Source organism: Cherax quadricarinatus, chromosome 68 (assembly GCF_038502225.1).
Source record: "Cherax quadricarinatus isolate ZL_2023a chromosome 68, ASM3850222v1, whole genome shotgun sequence".
NCBI lineage: Eukaryota > Metazoa > Arthropoda > Malacostraca > Decapoda > Parastacidae > Cherax > Cherax quadricarinatus.
In genome coordinates, this window is record NC_091359.1 from 2316081 (window position 1) to 2342502 (window position 26422).

Consider the following 26422-nt stretch of genomic DNA (forward strand, 5'->3'; position numbering starts at 1 on the left):
GAAACACGGGGTAGTCTCCCTTGGAGGCGGAGATGAGTAACTGCCATAGCATAAGGGAGACCTTCTGCCTCTTTGAGGCAACGGATTTCACGTTCATTTAAGTAGACCTGGCAACGGCGGGAGTACAAAGGGTGAGCTTCATTACAATTAAGGCAAGATGGAGGTTGACTGCAAGATGTATTAGAATGGTCGTCGGCACCACAGACTGGGCATTCGGCCATAGATCTGCAATATTTTGCTGGGTGACCAAAACGCCAGCAATTTCTACACTGTTGCGGTGTAGGTATCACCTTTCGAACTTGTAACCGATGTCCCGCGACATATACAAAGGACGGGAGTTCTCGGCTGTCAAAAGTTAAACGAGCTACATTGCAAGGGTAACGTCTCCGTCCACGGGCAGGAAGGACATAAGTGTCTACTTTGAGGATTGGGAGATCCTGGAGTTCCAGCTGTTCAAGAATGTCATTGCCACATGACTGGAAATTCTGTTGGACTATGGTATGGGGCAGAATGACAGTACCACTACAAGAATTGAGAGAAAGATGTTTTTCAATAGTGATAGGAGTAGTATCTATATGCGAAAGGAGAGAAAGATCACGAGCTTGGGTAGCATTCTGGACAGTGACGATGCGAGTACCGCTCGAGAGCATGAAATGAAATATCTCTACCAACATGACGCAGGAGCTCTTTGCCAATACTATGGTCAGAAAGGTAGGCAGAAGAAGTTGGTCTTAAAGTAAAGAATTTAGTCCATTGTGTGGTCCGAAAATGAGTGTGGAGAGGGAGTGCATGACGTGTCGGTCTTTTCCGAGTAGAATGGGAAGGTAACGAAGGAGCATCATCAGGAAATTGATGTTGGCATTTAGGAGTAGGACCGGAGTTGGTCCGGCGTGAAATGGGCGGGCGATTCGAAAATTGCCGTATCCTAGAGGGAGAAGCCGGAAGCATAGTCAAAGGAGAGTGGAGTTCAGACAAATCGAAGGAGTCAGTCGAAGCCCCAGTACCTGAAGCGGGTGAGGAAACAGCACCAGCAAGAGGTACAGGGGCATCAGGAGTGTCCGAAGAGTGGTCTAAAAACAAGGCAGGGTCAGAATGGGGTGCGGTATCAAGAAGGGGCCCGGGGGTAGTGGGTTCATGGATTGGGTTCTCCATAGTTAGGTTACTCCTTTGCTTTTTGTTTTTAAGAAAAAAAAGAAAGAAGAAAAGAAAAGAAAAATAAAAAAAGAATAAAAAAAGGGGGGAGCGGGGAGGAATAGTTCCCAGGAGGAATGAAAGGGCCGGAAATCTCCCTCCGCGCCCAAGAGGACCTCAGCACCGCTAGTAGCGCAGATGCAGCATGGAACCCATGCCTGTCTGTCTCAACTACTGGATCACTACGACAAGGTCCTAAATGCACTAGAAGACAAAAAGAATGCAGATGTAATATATACAGACTTTGCAAAAGCCTTCGACAAGTGTGACCATGGCGTAATAGCGCACAAAATGCGCGCTAAAGGAATAACAGGAAAAGTCGGTCGATGGATCTATAATTTCCTCACTAACAGAACACATAGAGTAGTCGTCAACAGAGTAAAGTCCGAGGCAGCTACGGTGAAAAGCTCTGTTCCACAAGGCACAGTACTAGCTCCCATCTTGTTCCTCATCCTCATATCCGACATAGACAAGGATGTCAGCCACAGCACCGTGTCTTCCTTTGCAGATGACACCCGAATCTGCATGACAGTGTCTTCCATTGCAGACACTGCAAGGCTCCAGGCGGACATCAACCAAATCTTTCAGTGGGCTGCAGAAAACAATATGAAGTTCAACGATGAGAAATTTCAATTACTCAGATATGGTAAACATGAGGAAATTAAATCTTCATCAGAGTACAAAACAAATTCTGGCCACAAAATAGAGCGAAACACCAACGTCAAAGACCTGGGAGTGATTATGTCGGAGGATCTCACCTTCAAGGACCATAACATTGTATCAATCGCATCTGCTAGAAAAATGACAGGATGGATAATGAGAACCTTCAAAACTAGGGAGGCCAAGCCCATGATGACACTCTTCAGGTCACTTGTTCTATCTAGGCTGGAATATTGCTGCACTCTAGCAGCACCTTTCAAGGCAGGTGAAATTGCCGACCTAGAAAATGTACAGAGAACTTTCACGGGGCGCATAACGGAGATAAAACACCTCAATTACTGGGAGCGCTTGAGGTTTCTAAACCTGTATTCCCTGGAACGCAGGAGGGAGAGATACATGATTATATACACCTGGAAAATCCTAGAGGGACTAGTACCGAACTTGCACACGAAAATCACTCACTACGAAAGCAAAAGACTTGGCAGACGATGCACCATCCCCCCATTGAAAAGCAGGGGTGTCACTAGCACGTTAAGAGACCATACAATAAGTGTCAGGGGCCCGAGACTGTTCAACTGCCTCCCAGCACACATAAGGGGGATTACCAACAGACCCCTGGCAGTCTTCAAGCTGGCACTGGACAAGCACCTAAAGTCAGTTCCTGATCAGCCGGGCTGTGGCTCGTACGTTGGTTTGCGTGCAGCCAGCAGCAACAGCCTGGTTGATCAGGCGCTGATCCACCAGGAGGCCTGGTCACAGACCGGGCCGCGGGGGCGTTGACCCCCGAAACTCTCTCCAGGTAAACTCCAGGTATACCCTACCCTTCATGCCAGTAAACCAGCAATCCGGGATAGCAACCTCACATCGGCCGAGCTACCTCGGTGGACAAAAGAGAGGGCGGCCGGATATCCGCCACAAAGCATACCTCCTTCGGCCACCACCCCCGGAATCCGAAAGGTGGCTTCCAGAGATACACCCGTCGCCCGAAAGACACCCAAAGCTACTCCGGGATACCGGAGAGGGATCGGGACATCCCCAGGCGATCCAGATTCCACGGCAAACTATGCCACCGCCAAGAACCTCAATGGAATGGGATGGACCCCGGTATCCTTTCCCCTACCTAGGAACTAGCGTGCCTGTGGGAGAAATCCCAAAGGCCAAAAAGAGGAAGGGCAAAAGGGGAGGAGGAGGAAAGGAAAAAGGGGAGGATGGGATAGGGGAGGGGAGATTGGGGGGTAATTAGGTTCGGTCTGAGGAAGAAGACCAACAGGTCTAATTCCTCAGACCAAGAGCCTCTTCACCACGCCAAGGAGCCCCCCTTGAAGAGGACAGTGGCAGCAGGTGTAACACCCAGTAGTTAAGTCAAATGGTATATTGGTATATTTTACCAGTGCTGTGAAGGTTTATCCGTGCTGTGAAGGTTTATCCGTGCTGTGAAGGTTTACCAGTGCTGTGAAGGTTTACCAGTATTGTGTAGGTTTACCAGTGCTGTGAAGGTTTACCAGTGCTGCAAAGGTCTATCATTATTGTGTAGGTTTATCAGTGCTGTGTAGGTTTACCAGTGCTATGAAGGTTTACCAGTGCTGTGTAGGTTTACCAGTGCTGTGTAGATTTCCATTGAGTATTAACCCAATAAGAACAGCAGACGGTAGCTCAAGTCCCCAGGATCAAGAGCTCATCTGCCATCATGGTACCTCCCTTGTAGGTAGCATACTTGTTGACTCTCACAACTGCTGACTCTTTTTAATATACTTTTGTTAATGTATCCTTGAAAAGCACCAAACCCACATGGGTCACTGCTCTTTCCAATGTATTATAGTTAATGATTATATACGAGCATTTATAGTTCATTATATAGCAGCAAATTTTAGTTTTTGTAGGTTAATACATATAGTGCCGAGTACGGTAGTTCTGTAATGCGCTTGATCCTGGGTTATTATATTCATAGTAAAACACACTAAACCAGTATAGGTCATCCAACACTAAACCAGCATTGGTCATCCAACACTAAACCAGCATTGGTCATCCAACACTCTTATCCTGGCAAATGATGTCAATTAAAACAATTGTTTATTCTTTATTATGGTTTGACAAAAGAACTTCAAGCAAACATTAACACCAGTATAGAGGTCAATAAAACTTTCAATAACTTGAGCATCAATCTGTATATTTGTGCCTTGTTCAATTCGTTGTAGACATTACAGAGCATAATGCCAACCACTGAAGCGTAAGTACATATTACTTAACATATTTCAATAAGTACTTTTTCCTCACAAATACAAAGTCGAATCACACAGAAATGATTCGCACAATCACAACACACCAAAGTTCAGACATCAACCTGGTAAAACCAGTCGGTACAATTTACAGTTTGTGATCTGCACACTAGATCAGTGACAGAGTAGAAAGAATGTCGTAAACTGTGGCTCGACCTCATCCCAGCCTGAGATCATTCAGTGAGCTTATAATTAGAGGAATTCCTTACTCAGTAGTGATTTGTGATAGTTTTGAGAGAAGCAAGCAGATAGGTCTTACAATCAGTAGTAAATTTTTTCCCCTCTTAGTTAGGAATTTGAGTGATATACAAGATGGGATTTGGGCCTTTGCCATTACTACGACCCTTATTGAAACAAACGTGTGCATGTGCCACCGTCTGCACACTAAGACAACATACATCCATGAGTAACATAATTGATACAGCATTTTGTATCAGTTATCATACACAGTCTTCTACCTGAGTTGGTTGGCTCAGTTAGCGCTTCACTAAATACATCACTACATTAAAATAATAAGTATTGGATCACCAAGTCTTTACAAGGAAAAGGAAAAAAAAAAAAGTGTTAAATTTAAGACAAATGAAACTCAGGGTCACACAAATGACATCTAAATTTCTAAATAATTATGTTAGGGCTTGTCTTGATTCTATGGAAAAAAAATATTATATATATATATATATATATATATATATATATATATATATATATATATATATATATATATATATATATATATATATATATATATATATATATATATACACACACAAAACAACCACTCTGAAAGAATAGAGAAATTCCAAGCGCATTCGTGACTACTCACATTATCAAGGAACATAGTTCCTTGATAATGTGAGTAGTCACGAAAGCGCTTGGAATTTCTCTATTCTTTCAGAGTGGTTGTTTTGCATATTCTGAAATCACCTGTTTACTGTGATCTTATTGCATATATATATATATATATATATATATATATATATATATATATATATATATATATATATATATATATATATATATATATATATATATATATATATATATATATATATATATATATAAAATAATGTGTGTGTGTTGTGCTGAATACATAAAACTTGCAATTTTGGCTTGAATAGCAATGCACTTCTTGCCGAATAGGACAAGTGAAAATTTGTGTATGCAATAATTTTGCAAAAATCATTCTGAACCTAACAAAAAAAAATATTTCATTGTGTCTATTACTAAATTATTGTAAACTTGTATAGAATATATTTAGTTGGATTAGACTAAATTAAATTACACTTGTTATAATAAGGTTAGGTAAATTCTTAAGGTTCTTTTGGTACAAAATCGTTAATTTTTATATTAACATCAATGAAAAAATATATCTTTAAATGTATAAGAGAAAATTTTAGAAAGGACTTAATTTTAAAAGAGTTCTTGCTAATTGACCAGTTTTACCTATTCGGCACACACACACTATATATATATCTTCTTTCTTTCAACACACCGGCCGTATCCCACCGAGGCGGGGTGGCCCAAAAGGAAAAACGAAAGTTTCTCCTTTTACATTTAGTAATATATACAGGAGAAGGGGGTTACTAGCCCCTTGCTCCCGGCATTTTAGTTGCCTCTTACAACATGCATGGCTTACAGAGGAAGAATTCTGTTCCACTTCCCCATGGAGATAAGAGGAAATAAACAAAAACAAGAACTAGAAAGAAAATAGGAGAAAAACCCAGAGGGGTGTATATATATATATATATGCTTGTACATGTATGTGTAGTGTGACCTAAGTGTGGGTAGAAGTAGCAAGACATACCTGAAACCTTGCATGTTTATGAGACAGAAAAATGGACACCTGCAATACTACCATCATGTAAAACAATTACAGGCTTACATTTCACACTCACTTGGCAGGACGGTAGTACCTCCCTGGGCGGTTGCTGTCTACCAACCTACTACCTAGAATCGGCGGTGCCTTACCCAGATCAGTGTCTCCACTTCCCCAGAGTCAGCGGTTGCCACCCTCAGTGACCTTGCTGCATGGAAACTTGGTCTTGTCTAGCTGGTCTACGGTAGAGACTGTCCAGGTAGGTGGAATTACTGGAGGGGACACACAGAAAACTACGTCCAGTAATTCCACCCACCAAGACAGCCGTGACCGTACACCAGCCAAACGAGACCAAGCTGTCACACAGTTCGGCCACTCGGATATACATATAATCTCCATGGGGAAGTGGATCAGAATTCTTCCTCCGGAAGCCATGCGGGCTGTAACAAGGGGCTAGTAACCCCTTCTCCTGTATATATTACTAAATGTAAAAGGAGAAACTTTCGTTTCTCCTTTTGGGCCACGGCCGATGTGTTGAAAGAAAGAAAAAGAAAGAAAAAGAAAAAGAAAGAAAAAGAAAGAAAAAAAAAAAGAAAGAAAAAGAAAGAAAAAGAAAAAGAAAGAAAAAGAGAAAGAAAAAGAAAAAAAAAGAAAGAAAAAGAAAAAGAGAAAGAAAGAGAAAGAGAAAGAAAGAGAAAGAAAGAAAAAGAGAAAGAAAAAGAGAAAGAAAGAGAAAGAAAGAGAAAGAAAAAGAAAGAGAAAGAAAGAGAAAGAGAAAGAAAGAGAAAGAAAGAGAGAAAGAGAAAGAAAGAGAGAGAAAGAAAGAAAGAAAAAGTATGTATGTATGTATGTACGTATATATATATATATATATATATATATATATATATATATATATATATATATATATATATATATCTATATATATTTTTTTTTTTTTTTTCAACAAGTCGGCCGTCTCCCACCGAGGCAGGGTGACCCAAATAAAGAAAGAAAATCCCCAAAAAGAAAATACTTTCATCATCATTCAACACTTTCACCACACTCGCACATTATCACTGTTTTTGCAGAGGTGCTCAGGATACAACAGTTTAGAAGCATACACATATAAAGATACACAACATATCCCTCCAAATTGCCAATATCCCAATAAATAAATAATATATATATATATATATATATATATATATATATATATATATATATATATATATATATATATATATATATTATATATATATATATATTATATATATATTTATTTTTTTTTTTTTATCACACTGGCCGATTCCCACCAAGGCAGGGTGGCTCGAAAAAGAAAAACTTTCACCATCATTCACTCCATCACTGTCCTGCCAGAAGGGTGCTTTACACTACAGTTTTTAAACTGCAACATTAACACCCCTCCTTCAGAGTGCAGGCACTGTACTTCCCATCTCCAGGACTCAAGTCCAGCCTGCCGGTTTCCCTGAACCCCTTCATAAATGTTACTTTGCTCACACTCCAACAGCACGTCAAGTATTAAAAACCATTCGTCTCCATTCACTCCTATCAAACACGCTCACGCACGCCTGCTGGAAGTCCAAGCCCCTCGCACACAAAACCTCCTTTACCCCCTCCCTCCAACCTTTCCTAGGCCGACCCCTACCCCACCTTCCTTCCACTATAGACTGATACACTCTTGAAGTCATTTTGTTTCGGTCCATTCTCTCTACATGTCCGAACCACCTCAACAACCCTTCCTCAGCCCTCTGGACAACAGTTTTGGTAATCCCGCACCTCCTCCTAACTTCCAAACTATGAATTCTCTGCATTATATTCACACCACACATTGCCCTCAGACATGACATCTCCACTGCCTCCAGCCTTCTCCTCGCTGCAACATTCATCACTCATGCTTCACACCCATATAAGAGCGTTGGTAAAACTATACTCTCATACATTCCCCTCTTTGCCTCCAAGGACAAAGTTCTTTGTCTCCACAGACTCCTAAGTGCACCACTCACCCTTTTCCCCTCATCAATTCTATGATTCACCTCATCCTTCATAGACCCATCCGCTGACACGTCCACTCCCAAATATCTGAATACATTCACCTCCTCCATACTCTCTCCCTCCAATCTGATATCCAATCTTTCATCACCTAATATTTTTGTTATCCTCATAACCTTACTCTTTCCTGTATTCACTTTTAATTTTCTTCTTTTGCACACCCTACCAAATTCATCCACCAATCTCTGCAACTTCTCTTCAGAATCTCCCAAGAGCACAGTGTCATCAGCAAAGAGCAACTGTGACAACTCCCACTTTATGTGTGATTCTTTATCTTTTAACTCCACACCTCTTGTCAAGACCCTCGCATTTACTTCTCTTACAACCCCATCTATAAATATATTAAACAACCACGGTGACATCACACATCCTTGTCTAAGGCCTACTTTTACTGGGAAATAATTTCCCTCTTTCCTACATACTCTAACTTGAGCCTCACTATCCTCGTAAAAACTCTTCACTGCTTTCAGTAACCTACCTCCTACACCATACACCTGCAACATCTGCCACATTGCCCCCCTATCCACCCTGTCATACGCCTTTTCCAAATCCATAAATGCCACAAAGACCTCTTTAGCCTTATCTAAATACTGTTCACTTATATGTTTCACTGTAAACACCTGGTCCACACACCCCCTACCTTTCCTAAAGCCCCCTTGTTCATCTGCTATCCTTTTCTCAGTCTTACTCTTATTTCTTTCAATAATAACTCTACCATACACTTTACCAGGTATACTCAACAGACTTATCCCCCTATAATTTTTGCACTCTCTTTTGTCCCCTTTGCCTTTATACAAAGGAACTATGCATGCTCTCTGCCAATCCCTAGGTACCTTACCCTCTTCCATACATTTATTAAATAATTGCACCAACCACTCCAAAACTATATCCCCACCTGCTTTTAACATTTCTATCTTTATCCCATCAATCCCGGCTGCCTTACCCCTTTCATTTTACGTACTGCCTCACGAACTTCCCCCACACTCACAACTGGCTCTTCCTCACTGCTACAAGATGTTATTCCTCCTTGCCCTATACACGAAATCACAGCTTCCCTATCTTCATCAACATTTAACAATTCCTCAAAATATTCCCTCCATCTTCCCAATACCTCTAACTCTCCATTTAATAACTCTCCTCTCCTATTTTTAACTGACAAATCCATATATATATATTTATATATATATATATATTTATATATATATATATATATTTATATATATATATATATATATATATATTTATATATATATATATATATATTTATATATATATGTAAATGGGGAGCCTTTAATTGAGCTATGTGTAGAAAGAGATTTGGTAATAAGTAATACATATTTTATGAAAAAGAGGATAAATAAATATACAAGGTATGATGTAGCACGTAATGAAAGTAGTTTATTAGATTATGTATTGGTGGATAAAAGGTTGATGGGTAGGCTCCAGGATGTACATGTTTGTAGAGGGGCAACTGATATATCGGATCATTATTTAGTTGTAGCTACAGTTAGAGTAAGAGGTAGATGGGAAAAGAGGAAGGTGGCAACAACAAGTAAGAGGGAGGTGAAAGTGTATAAACTAAGGGAGGAGGAAGTTTGGGTGAGATATAAGCGACTGTTGGCAGAAAGGTGGGCTGGTGCAAAGATGAGTAGTGGGTGGGTTGAAGAGGGTTGCAATAGTTTTAAAAATGCAGTATTAGAATGTGAGGCAGAAGTTTGTGGTTATAGGAGGGTGGGGGCAGGAGGAAAGAGGAGTGATTTGTGGAATGATGAAGTAAAGGGTGTGATAAAAGAGAAAAAGGTAGCTTATGAGAGGTTTTTACAAAGCAGAAGTGTTATAAGAAAAGCAGAGTATATGGAGAGTAAAAGAAAGGTAAAGAGAGTGGTGAGAGAGTGCAAAAGGAGACCAGATGATAGAGTGGGAGAGGCACTGTCAAGAAATTTTAATGAAAATAAGAAAAAATTTTGGAGTGAGTTAAACAAGTTAAGAAAGCCTAGGGAAAGTATGGATTTGTCAGTTAAAAACAGAGTAGGAGAGTTAGTAGATGGGGAGATGGAGGTATTAGGTAGATGGCGAGAATATTTTGAGGAACTTTTAAATGTTAAGGAAGAAACAGAGGCAGTAATTTCATGCACTGGTCAGGGAGGTATACCATCTTTTAGGAGTGAAGAAGAGCAGAATGTAAGTGTGGGGGAGGTACGCGAGGCATTACGTAAAATGAAAGGGGGTAAAGCAGCTGGAACTGATGGGATCATGACACAAATGTTAAAAGTAGGGGGGATATAGTGTTGGAGTGGTTGGTACTTTTGTTTAATAAATGTATGAAAGAGGGGAAGGTACCTAGGGATTGGCGGAGAGCATGTATAGTCCCTTTATATAAAGGGAAAGGGGACAAAAGAGACTGTAAAAATTATAGAGGAATAAGTTTACTGAGTATACCAGGAAAAGTGTACGGTAGGGTTATAATTGAAAGAATTAGAGGTAAGACAGAATGTAGGATTGCGAATGAGCAAGGAGGTTTCAGAGTGGGTAGGGGATGTGTAGATCAAGTGTTTACATTGAAGCATATATGTGAACAGTATTTAGATAAAGGTAGGGAAGTTTTTATTGCATTTATGGATTTAGAAAAGGCATATGATAGAGTGGATAGAGGAGCAATGTGGCAGATGTTGCAAGTATATGGAATAGGTGGTAAGTTATTTATTAAATGCTGTAAAGAGTTTTTATGAGGATAGTGAGGCTCAGGTTAGGGTGTGTAGAAGAGAGGGAGACTACTTCCCGGTAAAAGTAGGTCTTAGACAGGGATGTGTAATGTCACCATTTTTGTTTAATATATTTATAGATGGGGTTGTAAAGGAAGTAAATGCTCGCGTGTTCGGGAGAGGGGTGGGATTAAATTTTGGGGAATCATATTCAAAATGGGAATTGACACAGTTACTTTTTGCTGATGATACTGTGCTTATGGGAGATTCTAAAGAAAAATTGCAAAGGTTAGTGGATGAGTTTGGGAATGTGTGTAAAGGTAGAAAGTTGAAAGTGAACATAGAAAAGAGTGAGGTGATGAGGGTGTCAAATGATTTAGATAAAGAAAAATTGGATATCAAATTGGGGAGGAGGAGTATGGAAGTGAATGTTTTCAGATACTTGGGAGTTGACGTGTCGGCGGATGGATTTATGAAGGATGAGGTTAATCATAGAATTGATGAGGGAAAAAAGGTGAGTGGTGCGTTGAGGTATATGTGGAGTCAAAAAACGTTATCTATGGAGGCAAAGAAGGGAATGTATGAAAGTATAGTAGTACCAACACTCTTATATGGGTGTGAAGCTTGGGTGGTAAATGCAGCAGCGAGGAGATGGTTGGAGGCAGTGGAGATGTCCTGTCTAAGGGCAATGTGTGGTGTAAATATTATGCAGAAAATTCGGAGTGTGGAAATTAGGAAAAGGTGTGGAGTTAATAAAAGTATTAGTCAGAGGGCAGAAGAGGGGTTGTTGAGGTGGTTTGGTCATTTAGAGAGAATGGATCAAAGTAGAATGACATGGAAAGCATATAAATCTATAGGGGAAGGAAGGCGGGGTAGGGGTCGTCCTCGAAAGGGTTGGAGAGATGGGGTAAAGGAGGTTTTGTGGGCAAGGGGCTTGGACTTCCAGCAAGCGTGCATGAGCGTGTTAGATAGGAGTGAATGGAGACGAATGGTACTTGGGACCTGACGATCTGTTGGAGTGCGAGCAGGGTAATATTTAGTGAAGGGATTCGGGAAACCGGTTATTTTCATATAGTCGGACTTAAGTCCTGGAAATGGGAAGTACAATGCCTGCACTTTAAAGGAGGGGTTTGGGATATTGGCAGTTTGGAGGGATATGTTGTGTATCTTTATGTGTATGCTTCTAAACTGTTGTATTCTGAGCACCTCTGCAAAAACAGTGATAATGTGTGAGTGTGGTGAAAGTGTTGAATGATGATTAAAGTATTTTCTTTTTGGGGATTTTCTTTCTTTTTTGGGTCACCCTGCCTCGGTGGGAGACGGCCGACTTGTTGAAAAAAAAAAAAAAAAAAACATATATATATACATATACATATATATACATATACATATATATACATATATATATATATATATATATATATATATATATATATATAATATATAATATATATATATATATATATATATATATATATATTAGATATATTACACATACATATATATACATATGGGTAATATATACAAAGTTCCAATATAAACATTTATTTAAGTTGAACTTAGTGGTAAAAAAAACAAGTAATAACTATGACTCAAGAGAAAGAAAACATTGGAGATATATAAATCTATATATATAGGAAGTATCTTAATTTCCAAAATATACAGCACTAATAAATTTGATATAATTATATCATAAAATTCCAAATACTGTATCACACATCCAATCTTGCAAAATACTTTTTGAGATAAAATATATTACAAAGTTTGTACAGATGATAATATGGCAAAAATGTACAAGAACTAAGAAATATTCCTTAAATGTTAACACTGAACATGAAGCATTGAGGCCATATTTAACAGCGCCATAACGATCACAACTGTTCAGTAATAATAACCTGGCAGTAATTATCAATACTCCTCAGAGTGCTTTGTAACTCCCACAGCTTCCTTCCTTCCTTCAAAATACTCCCAACTCTAAACCTGTATTCATACATATGGTACAAGTTATATTATTCTAGATAAAAATCATAAGAGTTTATGAATGATACTGCTGTGGTCCCCCATGTCTTGTAATATATATAGACTGCAAAGTAACAGTCACACTACAGTAAGTGGTAATTGAATCTTTTAAGCATTATTATTACACTAGTGGTTCTTTTGCTGCATTATTATTTTGTGACTTAGAACCACTGCACTACCGAGATGCATGTTTAACATAATTTTTCTAATTCATTATTTAACTGGTTCTAGCCCTCTGGCTTTGAAGTACTTTCTTCACTACTCATTTTATTAAAATAGTTGTTTTTGGGTTATTCATCAGGTTATTACTTGACTAAAATTATACAACAAGAAATGAAAATAATATATTCAAAAGGTTTTCTATGAGCATTTATCTCGACTACTGGAAATACTGTAGTTAAAGCATTGATAATGATGATGTAGACAATTCTCCATACAGGTTTTGTATATTGTGATGTAGATTAATAGAGTATTATCCTAACATACAGAGTTCCTTATATTGGCACTTAAAAGGTATATTCTTACAAGTGAGCTAGATGGTAATGTACCAAGTAATGAGAGAGGGAGGAGCTGTCCGTCTGGTATCTTAAAAGCCACATGTTATAAACAGCACTAGGTAATGGGTTATAAAGATAAGCCACTGAATGCGTCATACTGACTGCAAATATATGTTATAGGTTTAAAAAAGTTATATTTTACAAATGTGATAAAATATATTTGCGATGAGAAAACTCACATGACTTACAAAAAAGGGGTAGTCAGGTGTATTTTGATATTATACCCATTACAGAATATTGAGGCTCAAGACCCAAGTACAGTGATTACTCTGTGAACCTCTTTATGAGCAAAGCATCGCCCAATATTTAAAGGCAATAAATCTTAAAATATATGCACTAAAAATAATAATTCCATATACAAGTTACCGCCACTCATTTACCCAATAGAAAAAGCTGTTGTCGGTATCACAGGCAATTTTAAGTGCCGAAGTCTGTCACCTTTCATAGGCAACGAAAATGCATTTAAAATTATTATGCAGTCTATGTATTCACAAGATTTAAATGTTTTAAGGTAGAGATAAATTTATAATAGCACAAAATGGGGAAAAATATCTTAGTGTGAATAGTTTGTAAGATGACATGTTACACTAGGGCTTATATCAACTTATTTCCTGGTTACATGTTCATACTACACAAGTCTTTTGAGGGAAAATCACAATACTGTAACCCACAGTTTGGAGGAGTGTGTGTTCTGGTCTGTCCTGACCATTATAAAGTGTCTTAGATGTGCAGTTTGATATGATACAGGATGGATAGACACTTTGTCTGTAATTTTCCCTCCAAAGTGTGAGTTGCGAATATTCTTATATGTGCTGTGCCATCAAAACACATTTCTCAATCTTTAATGAAACTACATTTAACTGATTTACGAATTATAATTTAGAAGTAGCTATTATTATTGTTACTATGTATTCTTATAAAGTATCACTAACACAAGAACTGTGTTGGGATATTTGCATTCATTATGAGTTTAAAGAAGTGAAGGGTTACAGTATAAGTTGAGTATTTATTTTAAATGTTGCTTTTATTGGATTAAAGAACATTAGGAATAAAATATTTACTAAATTACAGCAATCTTTGAATTATCTTGCTACTAAATATAATTTCAGTTTTATAGGACTATTTTTAAACTTTCATATAAGTGCAAAGATTGAGCACACATCCAAGCTAAATTTAAATTGATGTGCTACATTTACATAATTGAAAATATAATTTAAAACTGCAAAATTATAGAAAAATGCTTTCAAAAGAAAAAAAATTAGTTTATTTTGAAATTTCATGATCTTGAAAAATTATTGCAGCTGTAGTATTGTATGAGCCATAGGGATTTTTGTGCATTTTTATGAATACAATAATAATAATAAATGAGTACATACAGGTACTGCATATTAGGTGCTGTTTGCACTGTGCACTGCCCTATCTTGTGCTGGTGTCAATGTAAATGTTCTGTCCAGTACTCAAAGATGTTGTATTGAGAGTTATTCCAGTGATTGATGGGCAAATACTTGCCTGATGCCAGATGAATTCGGCTCTCAGTACAGGTGTAGGGACATGCATGTATTGTACATTCAGTACTTATTTATTACCTATATATGGTATTTTTAGTCATGCACACAAATCTGCAGACATGTAACAAAGCCCACTTCAGTTTATAGTATTTGCAAAACTAAACAATAAATGCAGCTGTACTTACCAATGCCTCGTATAAACCAGCTACACAGAGGCAAAAGTTTTTGGGTATAAAAAAGTAGCATCACTGCTTGCAGTAGCAACTAGTTTTGCTGTGCAGGTGCTTAACAGTCGAGCAGCTGTGTAAAACACTTGCTGCAACCAAAATGTAAATTATTCACATACAGATGTGCTGTCCTGTCAGATTCCAGTTTGCTGGTTATGAAATTCAGATGACCTCTTAAGTTATCTGAACAATAATACAATGACAGAGAAACATTTCTATATTCACTGGAGAGCTGCACCCAAATTTTCAACATCACTATAGCAATACATTAATCCACAATAGGGTGACCACCATCCCAAAACATAGTCACAAATTCAGGAACCACAAACTTTTGTTTTTGGCCAAATATAAAAAATATACCTTTGAATTTTAGAAGCTCTTCGGTCATACAGTAGATCTATAGTGATCATTTTACAGTCTACTGTATCTAATACATATTTACCTGTTTATATTAAGCAAGCAAGAATGTATGATCAGGAATCTTTGAGCTTTATAAATGCCAGTAATATCTATTTCTACAAGTACATGTACAAATTATACAGGCCTAGCTGACATCAGTGATGTACTACTATATAGAAAGCTGCTTGTTGTGCAGAGCATTTTGAACAAATTAGGTCAGTTTTGTCCCAGGATGTGACCCACACCAGTTGACTAACACCCGGGTACCCATTTTACTGATAGGTGAACATAGACAACCGGTGTAAGGAAACACGCCCAATGTTTCAATATTCCCTGGGAATCGAACCTGGACCCTCACCGTGTGAAGCGAGAGCTTTTGCCACCAGGCCACGGGCTATAATTGGTCAAAAGTTAATGCGCAGGATCAAGAGCTGGAGTTCACCTCCTGACTCCCATAAGCTCGTGTAATTATAAGAAATAAGCATAATTTCTCAGTATTATTTCATTTGCTACTGACATAATGAAAAATTTAAAATTACAATACTTATATGAAGTGCAAATTCACATACAGGATTTTATGCAAGTGTTATAGAAGTTAAAGTTCATCTGCTATGCACATTCATTAGAGAACTGATCAGAAGATTACAGTCTCTGCTTTTGATTTTTAAGTCCCCCCTCCCCTACCCTAACTGAAGTACTGGCTTGATCCCCCCAGACTGAAGTTCTGGCTGTGCATCTGATTACTAAGTAAATTATTTTCTCACTTTCATTGACTAATAAAGATTTTCCTTTTAAACATGGTAATATGTTCATCTTGAAGACTGGACAGAAACATTTAATAGAAAAATTTGATTTGGCTATGATAATTTTATCAAACCAATCAGCATTAGGTGCCATACAATATTTAACACAAGCATGTTGAGAGCTAATATGGCAGGCATAAATAAGATAATCATTAAATTCCATATTTATATGTACTGTAATGTAACATATACTGAGAATTTCACTGTATTGTAAAAGTACTGAAATTGTGTAAGTACTGGGGAGCCATCCATTATTGTGAGATCACAGGACTGGTCTCCAGTATTATTTATTAAGAGAAGCTCATTGTCTTTCTGTACAATCTCTAGCATTTTGATAAACAGTAAATCTGTATGAGACTACAAACTCCTCACACATTATCATGCAAAGAATTCAACACAGCTAATATTTCCAAAATGAACAATCACTAACCAAAACAGAAATCTCAAAATTGAATCACAGGTCTCTAGTAAATTGAACTAGCTATAAATATAAAACACTGTACAAATGAATGTTGCACTTAAATATATTCTCTAAAATGGTAAATGATCCTCAACAACTCTTAATGACAACAAAATATGCTCATTTATATACCGTCACGGAATGTATGCTAAATTCTAAATAATAATACATTAACACTTTCAAACAACCTTTTTTTTTTTAGTACCATACTAAAACAAAGATAAATGGATTGAACATGTTCCATCCATGTTAAGAGTATTACATATGTAAAAGTAAACATTAGACTGAAAAATAACATGTTTGTTCAGTTAATAAGAAATTGTTATAAACTTGCAAAATTACAGCTGGTCTTGATTGAAATTAAGTTAAGACATTATTAGACATGCCTTAAGTTTTATTGCACTGTACTTCAATAATGTTCTTATTCTGTCAGCTTTAAATGTATCTACCAAATGATCTAACACCATTTCTAAATTGTTTCATTTTTATTAATTATAGTATTAATTAACACATATAAAACCTTTTGCTAAAATACGTTTGGGGTTCTGAAACGGCAAGAAAAACTGTTACCATCATTATCTTAGTTCTTCAGTTTTTAAATTAGTGAGGATGGTGTAAGAGAACCTTATTGGGTTAAGCCATATGCACTTGTACAGTGTGGAAGAGTATTGTGATCTAGGTCTCTTCAATACAAACTATTATACTTTTCAACACATAAGATCACCTTAACTCTGCCTTGGCAGAGAGAAAAAGTGTTAAACCCATCAAGGCTCTATGGCCCTACTGGGTTTAGTTCTATTTGTGAATAATGTACAATGCAGCACAGAGTAATTAATTGTTTTGGCATAGCCGTGGCCTTAGTCAAAACACGAGAGACTTAATTGGAATGAATGACAAAAGTGCCCTTTTATTCAGCTCTACTGTCTGTCATACTTTGTAATTTTAGTGATATAGTTGAACTGAAAAAAAGCTAGACATACTTTCGTTATAAAAAGAGCACTATGGAGTAATCAGCTGTTGATCTGGCAAGCAAGATCACCAGTCATTTCACTCTGCATTAAATACTTGTTATAACACTATACTGTATTTATGTGACTAGCACTTGTAATTGTATTTTTTTTTGTGTGTGTTTAGAGCAAGAAGCATTTACATATCTTTAAAGTTATGGGGGAATGTGGTGAAATAATAGTTGTTTTACACCTGATCAGTCTCATTTTGATAACTAAATTATCATTCAACACCTACCATGACCAAACTGTTATTTAATGCAGTGTGATTCCATGAATATTATTGTCTACTAAATATTGTCACTGGGTGGTAAATAGTGATTTCATAATGTACAAGACAATTGTTTTGATGAGGTGTGGGTTGTGACCCCCTATAGCAGATTCAAGCTGACACCATTCTAGGAGTGTAGGACACTGCTTCTCTTTGAAAGGTTGGTTCTGGGTTTATAAAGGGTAGCCAGGGAGAGTAAGCAGTAATCCCATGTTGTAGAAGTGATACAGTGAAGCTAGTGGTTTCTGCGATGTGTTTAATGAGTGTTGTTATAGTGTATTGCAGGGTTAGCCTGACACTGCATGTACATGTACATAAATATACAAGTGTAGTTTTAGAGTATTTAATTTTGCTGAGACTAGAGGGACAAGAAAATGTAGCTATTCTTAACTAATACACACACTGGATATCTGCACCTCTTAGTGTTAGACATTCTTAACACAACAAGACTACTTGGATCTTAAGGGGTCAAGGCATAGACCAAACAATAAGGATTATTACCAGTTGGATAATCTAATCCACATAATGTGATACCTGTTACTATATTATGATACCTGTCACTGGGAGAGCAAGCACTGAAAGAGAGGTGGCTTGAATAGGTTGTGGCTTGTTAATCTTATTCACAAAAATGTTACAAAATGAATAATTGTTTTATAGAAGAGAAATAAATCTGATAAAAACATTTTAGTTTACAAGCAGGAAAAAATACTTTCAATAATTAAGTTTTTTTTTTAATATTTTAAGCTTAGTAGATGACCAGATTACTAAACTTCTAGTCACCTAGGTACTTAATTACTGTATATATAATGCACATTTCCTAATATAAATGAACACTACAATACACAGCATATGCAATATGCATACCGTATATACCAGAGTATAACCCGATTTCACATATAGATCAACCTCTGATATTTTGCCCAAAAATCCAAAAAATTTTTATATATCTCATGGAAACATCTACCTCAGTGTTTGAGGGACTTTAAATGGGGTCAAATGGTTCAAATTTAAAATATGTTCTAGCCAAAACTCATGAAAAAATGAAAATGTAACAAAAAATAAACACTGCAGTAGACTTGGTCCGTGCTAGGCAGATCCTGATTCAAGGATATAATTGGAAGACAGTAGAAATATATACAAAAGATGAGGTAATCAGTCCCTCAGCCTTAAAGCTGGTGAAGAGTACCATAGTTGTGAGGAGTCTGAAGCAAAGGCATGAAGATTGGTGCTTATATACTGGCATCATGTGAGGGACGTGTAGCAGACCAAGACATAAGCACTGGTAGGTGGGATTTCCTTGTGGAAGTAGGTCATACCAAAGGCATAGGCTAGATGGTTATGGAGATGTCCTCTTCCACTGGGAAATCCCGCCTACCGGTGACTGTCTTCGTCTACTATACATCCCTCACGTGACACCAGTATATAAGCACCAATCTTCATGCCTTTGCTTCAGACTCATAACTACGGTGCTCTTCACCAAGTCCAAGGCTGAGGAACTGATTACCTCATCTTCTGTATATATTTCTACTGTCTTCCAATTATTATGTCTTGAATTGTTATTGATAAAATCACTGGATGGCGAAATGTCTACAATAAAGACACCCAGAAGTTGCACATGTCTAATTCTTCATCTTGTCAATATTGTGTACCATACATATACAACTAGGCAGATCCTACTGACACCAAACTATTATAAGATATAAGACTAGTGGAGCAGCAGTAGGCCTACTGGCCCATGCTAGGCAGGTTCTACTCACCCCCAACTATTATGACAAGACTAGAGTAGTACTGCAGTAAGGCTACTGGCCCATGTTAGACAGGTCTTGCTGAAATCCAACCTCCCCCTCCACTTGTATATTTGTCCAATATTTTTTCTGTAATTTTATGTACCTCCTACTGCACCTCACCTTTGTTTCAGATCACTTGCATTGTCTACTATATATTAACCTGTTTTAGCTTACTCTGACCCTTGTGGGTTTAGTGTGTCATTATGATTATAGTAATTTAGCTTTGTAGCAGGATTGATGAAGCCACTCATGACAAAACGTTTCCTTAAATGTCCTTCTCTGCACCTGCCTTCATCTTTCCCACCTTTGATCACCGAAACAAAAACCTCGGGTAACTTTAAAAGTAGGTTGGACAAACATACGAGTGAGAAAGGTTGGATGTGAGTAGGACCTGTCTAGCGTAGGCCTTCTGTAGCACTCCTGCATTCTATGTTGTGTAAACAGCAAGGAAAGAGGCCAGCATGAACTACTGGACATTATCAAATTTATTTCTATATTTAAGGTGGAATACAGTAACTGAGTATGGTTTATACCTTGATGCACCAAAAAAGTAGGAATCTAGTGTGTGGTAGACCCTCAGTGTCAGAATTTCAACCTTTCAAAAGTAGTATCCATGAACAGGTTGACTCCTGACTCTCTGCTTAAAAATTTGGTTTTAAAATCTCGACAAATACGTGGGAGCATACGGTACACATACACATATATAAATATATATAATTACTTAAAATTGCCCCCACACGACACACAAACTGGTCAACTGAATAAACATGGACTAAAAGAGTAGAATAATAATAGGAAGCAGGAAGTGATGGGATACACAGTGCCCACACAAGGAAATATAAAGGACCTTACAAAGAATAACAGCTGCTGGATTAGAAAAGTACATAACAAATACTGTATACAAATAATATTAAGATTCAGAATTGCCGTGATGCCTACCACGACCTAACTTGGTCAGAGGATGCTTGCAGTGCCATTTCTCTGGTATTTATTCCTGAGTCTTGTGAGAGTTGATGAAGATTCACTGCTTAGGGTGGAATGAGTGTATGTGAGTGGCCGATTTGCAAAGCGGCGTTTGAGAGACGCAATAGGCCTAGTTTCATCTTCTCGCCATCTCCTCCAGTTATGGTGTTCTATTGGATCTTGGGGGCCCCAGTCACCCCACTCTCGAGATGACTGCAGTGATGATGCCACTTTCTGTGTGCAAAAATAGTGGTTAATGCTTGAACATACCTTCAAGAGGGGTGCCTTTATGACAGTAAATGGCTCTTGATTTAAGGAATTCCAACTACCCTCTTCTTCCTTAAAGACAATGAGTCAGGTACTGCTTGTCTAATACCCTGCTGGTGAGGGGCTCTTGATCTAAGGAATTTGATCTGTGCTCTGGTTCCCTGAATATCTTCCATCCCCCCCCCCTAACAGGCACTATAATCCTATGAGTTTAGTGCTCCCCATGATTATCATAACTGTCTAATACCTAGTACAGTAGGGCCCCACTTATATGGCAGGTTAGGTTCTAGGCTACTGCCGTAAAGCAGAAATTGCCGTAAAATGGAACACCTTTTTTTCCACTTATAAATGCATACAAATACTAGATAAGTTTACACTAACATATTAAGTTAGCAATAGAACTAGGCATTATAAAAACAATAAAAAAGTAAAAGACACATAGTACACTCATTACTTGCCTTAAAATATTTGTAGTCTTAATGTAGGGTCAGAGGTGAGTAAACAAGATAAAACAAGTAAATGAGAGAGGACACTCGCGGAGTTATATAAACAAACCAGGTGAACGCGAGTTTTATAAACAAACCAGGCGAACACGTCTGGTTTGTGTACAAGTTACATTAGACCATATTAGAAAATTATACTTATCTACACACCTCTTGTCCTCCTCATTCCTCTGTGATCCTACTTTGTTGTAACCTTAATTTTTTTTTAAATAATTCTACAGAAAATTAAAAAATACAGTACTGTACTGTCATTTTAGGTTTACAGGTATTAAAAAAATACTCACATCAATGATGCCATATGCCAGTTGGGATTTAACCACATATATAGCAGTTATGGGAACAGGCAATAAAACCAAAGCTCGTAGTGCCCACACCAAGGCTGTTCTCCATCCTGGTCCATCTGTCACTGCAACTGCTTGTCCATCCATCACACAAGCCCATACCACAACACCCTGAAATATAACCTCATTTTACAAACCATGCCTTCAATTCTAATTAGCATGATAGGTATTTAATTCATGTTAAGCATTAAACCTGTGTAGGTCATTCAGCTTAGGACATAGTGGAGGCTTGATCCTTCATTTGCTGAGTGCCAGACAGCGGGCTTCCTATTTGCACTCTTCTATACATCTAATGAGCAAGAGATTATTTTAACACTGGCCACTTCTCATTGAGGAAGGATGATAAAAAAAAATAATTGGTCATTCATTCGATAACTGTCTTGCCAGAAGTGTGCAGACATCACAGTCGAACTGCATCATCCTCACCCTCCTCCTGAGCGCAGGCACTCTAAATTAGTCATAACAACTATGTGATTATAAATGAACTAATGGCAATGTGTAGTGTGAATATTATGCAGAGAATTCGTAGTGTGGAAATTAGGTATGGAGTTACTAAAAATATTATTCGGAGAATTGAAGAGGGTTTATTGAGGTGGTCTAGTCATTTAGAGAGGATGGAGCAAAATAGATGACTTGGAGGGTGTATAAATCTATAGTGGAGGGGAGAAGGGGTAGGGGTCATCCTAGGATAGGATGGAGGGAGAGGGGTAAGAGAGGTTGTGTGTGCAAGGGGCTTGGACATGCATGTGTAAGTGTATTAGATAAGAATGAATGGAAATGAATGGTTTTCGAACCTGATAAGCTGTTGGAGTGTGAGCAGGGTAATATTTTGTGAAGGGATTTGGGGAAATCAGTTAGCCAGACCTGAGTCCTGGAGGTGGGAAGTATAATGCCTGCACTTTATAGGAGGGGTTTGGAATATTGGTTGTTTTAAGTGATGTCTGAACTGTTTATCTAAGCACCTCTACAGGGGACAGTGATTATGTGAAAATGATGGTGTTTTTCTTTTTGGGTCATCTTACATCAGTGGGAGATGGCCAACATGTTTGGAAAAAAGAAAAACTGAACAAAATATATAGGAAATATATACTGTCATGCAATTGTAAGAATCTTAAATGCTCCCAAAGGAAAGGAAAATGGGAAAATATAGAAGAAAATTCCTCATATGGTTAGATTTAAAATCAATAAAGTAAAAGTACCAACCAGAAGAGAGAGAGGAATAAAGACACCCCAGACTGGAATCCACAGCAAGCTGACCGTTGCTTCCAACATGAAAGTGAAGTCCTTGCGAACTTTATGTATCCCTGAAATGTAATATAATTCAAATTAAAGGTCACCAAAAGACAACACACGAAAGACAAAATGGCTAAAGTTATAATGAATCAATACAACAATTAAAAGAAGTTGTCAACACAATATGTGACAAACAGTACATGTTTTAAACTTTACACAACCTAAACACCAATATGCTTGTAGGACCAACAACACATGCTTAGTTCATCAGGCTAAACATTACACGTAACACCATGGCCACTAAGCTCGATGTAAAAATAAAGGAACAGAGATAGATGCAAGGAAACTGTTGTAATTAGTATACAGAGCAGTACTCAACTTAGATCACTGGCTCACATCATACCATAGGGACACTCATGATAATAAGACTGGTTAACATACAGGCCAGAAACCAGATGGTTCAACAACACTGTCCAATATGCAGTAGCCCTCCCCCCCATATCCACAGGGAATATGTTCCAAGACCTACCGTGAATAGTAGCAAATTTACACAAGTCATTTTTCATTTACATATGTACCTATGATAAAGTTTAATTGATATATTATGCAAAATACATCTAGAATTAGCACATTTCCACTGATGGGAAGCATTTCACAACTTAGCCTTTGAAGAACTGCCAGCTTCACTACTTTTGCACTTTGGGGCCATTATTAAGCATAATTAAGGGTTATTTTTGGGCCACAGTAAACTGTGGATAACCAAAATCATGGATACCAAATCCATGGATATTGGGAGTTCTACTGTACTGTACCTTTCTGTGCTCTGCTAATAAGAGATTCATCAAACTTCAATTATTTCACTTGCCTAATGAGTAAATACAGTATATGCATACTTTTGTATCCTTTATGACTTAATCTGTTAAGATCTTTATTAAGTATTGCAATACATAAAGTTCTTAAATGTATGTTTACCATTATATACTGTCCCTAAGACAACTCCATCCTATATCGTTTATCAAACTATATAAAGATAACTATCTATTCACTATGCCTTATTGGGTTTTGTCCTGTGGGAGTTTCATCTTATGGGGGATTTACCCTATGCCCACTGGACAGCAGCCTTCTTACACTGCTCCTCTGTTCTCTTGCATTACCACTATTACTCATTCTTTCTCTACTACCACTCTTACTATTACTTATACCATTTATTTTACCATTACTGCTATGGCTACTACCACCACCACTGCTATACTACTAACTACTACTACTCCCTACCCCTGTTCTGTTTCCTTGCCTTCTCTGCTTTTTTTTCTCATTTAGTTATGATTTGACAACAGTCCAGGGCAGACTGAAATATCACTCAGGTTCCTCTCCTAAGAGCAGGATTTTGGTGAATTTTAGATTCTAAATAGTACAATTATAGAGGCCTTTCTGCTAGTTTACAAAACCATTGTTTTTCATAGAACAGACTCTGGAAAACATTTTTTATTCATAAACAAAATCTGTAGTGTAGTCATTACCCAGTATACTTGATAAGGTTCAATTCACATTTCAACTATCCTACAAAAAAATATACTGCCCCAAAATTTCAAGTACAGCCTATAAAAATTAAATAATGCATATGCATTTCTAATGACCAAGATATTAAGTGTGACAATAACAGCTAGAATTACTTACCATAAATGGCAGTAATGGCAAGAGTAAGTGTAAAAGGTGGCCACAACACCACCGGTGTCAATACATCTCCATCCAGCAAGGCCACAACTGCGGCTCCACCCTGTGTTCAACCCAGCAATGTCAGTGTTACTCTACAATTTAGTCATGTTATCTATCTAAACAAACATATTAATAAATAAATCTAATATGTAAATCACCCATTTTACAACAATAAAATAGGCATACAAAAGAACTTAACATCTGCAAATTAATGCTATCCATATCTAAACAATGGTACTTTCTCTTCTAGAACAGCAGTTCAACTTATCCTAATTATGACAGACTCTACAGACAGAAAATACAAGCGATTACTGGTTAAGCTACTGGATGTGAGGACAGGGAGTGCACTACTGCACATAACTATACAATTAACAATTTAAGAAAAAATTTAAAATAATTGCTAAGGGTATAGGTATATCCAAAAGAATAAGTCTAACTGGTTACCTGATCAGCAACAGGTATGACCACAGCAATGGACATGGGTGGGGCATATGAACTTGGTGGCTGTTCATACGGGACCACATACTGTTGCAGCCAATAGTGGTTACCTTGGTAACTGAAGGCGTTGCAGCAGTCAACAGTAGTGGTGCCAGTATTAGTGCTGCCGTGGCTCGGGGGAGACAATCACGTGCATCTCTCAATGCTGCTATTAATGTGTGGACACACACAGTACCAGTAGTCACCCCACTGCACCAAAGACCTGTAAAGATAATGAAACAAATGGTATACAATACCGACAACTTGAAGAGCAATACACATGAGCAGCACTAGAAAACTTTATTGACAAAATGTTTCACCTGCACTAGGCTTCATCAGTCATTTACAAAGATATCACTGGTGGAGGACGAAGTGAAGAGGTGATTGATGTAATCAGTTCATCACTCTTAGAGCAAGCTAAGTCTCTTAGCCTAGTGCAGAAGCAAGTGGCCAAAGGCTTGAATACTGGATAGCAAGGTGTAGCAGCTTGGAGATGAGGTCTCCAGTGAGCTGGATCCATTAGTGGAAGTAGGTCATACTAAACAGTTGCTCCGTGTCCACATTAAAAAAACAAAAATTCTTCTGCAATGGTAGATAATCTTTTTCTGAAGGTAATGATACCAAAAGCATGAAATTTGATTGAAAATTTATGGACTTATGCAAATGTAAAGTGTTTGTCTGGGCACAATTTATGCATCTGTGATTTCCCTGACTGAGTTTTATTTTAAGTCAATTTCATTGCAGCTTTTGACCAAATTCTTGGCCATTTCACTGGACAAAATAAAATTCAATACTCATTTCCAACACCTTACAGTTCTTACCAATGAAAATTATAGTAGACACTGCTTGTTTCAGCCAAACAAAGGGAAAGGTGACCACAGCCATTAAATGTGAAGCTGTGATGACTGCAGCTCCAACACTAACACCAACAGCTCTCTCATCAATTATCTCCACAAAATTGTCCCCAGCAACAGTTGCGTTGTTATACTTGTACCTGTTTGTGAAAAGCTTCATTAAATAAGTGTTAATGTGTTGTACAGTCAATGATTCTTACTACCACACTACACCATATACTGTATATGCAGATATTGAATCAATGTATAGGACCTCAATAGGATAAAACTGGAAGATGAATTAACAATTTATTCATTCTTTCAAAAATTACAAATTTATTAGAAAGTGCAGGT

General features: G+C 37.6%; 1 protein-coding gene and 1 long non-coding RNA gene across 8 annotated transcripts in view; one reads left to right on the top strand and one right to left on the bottom strand.

The window, feature by feature from the left end:
* The window catches only part of LOC138854754 (uncharacterized), a 47642-nt gene that overhangs the window by 15550 nt on the left and 5670 nt on the right, over positions 1-26422 (top strand). The window lies entirely within an intron of this gene.
* Positions 13405-26422, bottom strand: part of LOC128697918 (sodium-dependent nutrient amino acid transporter 1) — a 155789-nt gene continuing 142771 nt past the window's right edge. For all 7 annotated transcript variants that reach the window (XM_070099589.1, XM_070099592.1, XM_070099594.1 and 4 more), the window contains 6 exons: positions 26057-26229; positions 25307-25458; positions 24720-24819; positions 23013-23113; positions 21753-21920; positions 13405-20932 (listed from right to left, as the gene is read on the bottom strand). In XM_070099589.1, the coding sequence (XP_069955690.1) occupies positions 20690-20932; positions 21753-21920; positions 23013-23113; positions 24720-24819; positions 25307-25458; positions 26057-26229 (937 nt within the window). In that variant the 3' untranslated portion in view covers positions 13405-20689. The remainder of the gene's footprint in view (positions 20933-21752; positions 21921-23012; positions 23114-24719; positions 24820-25306; positions 25459-26056; positions 26230-26422) is intronic.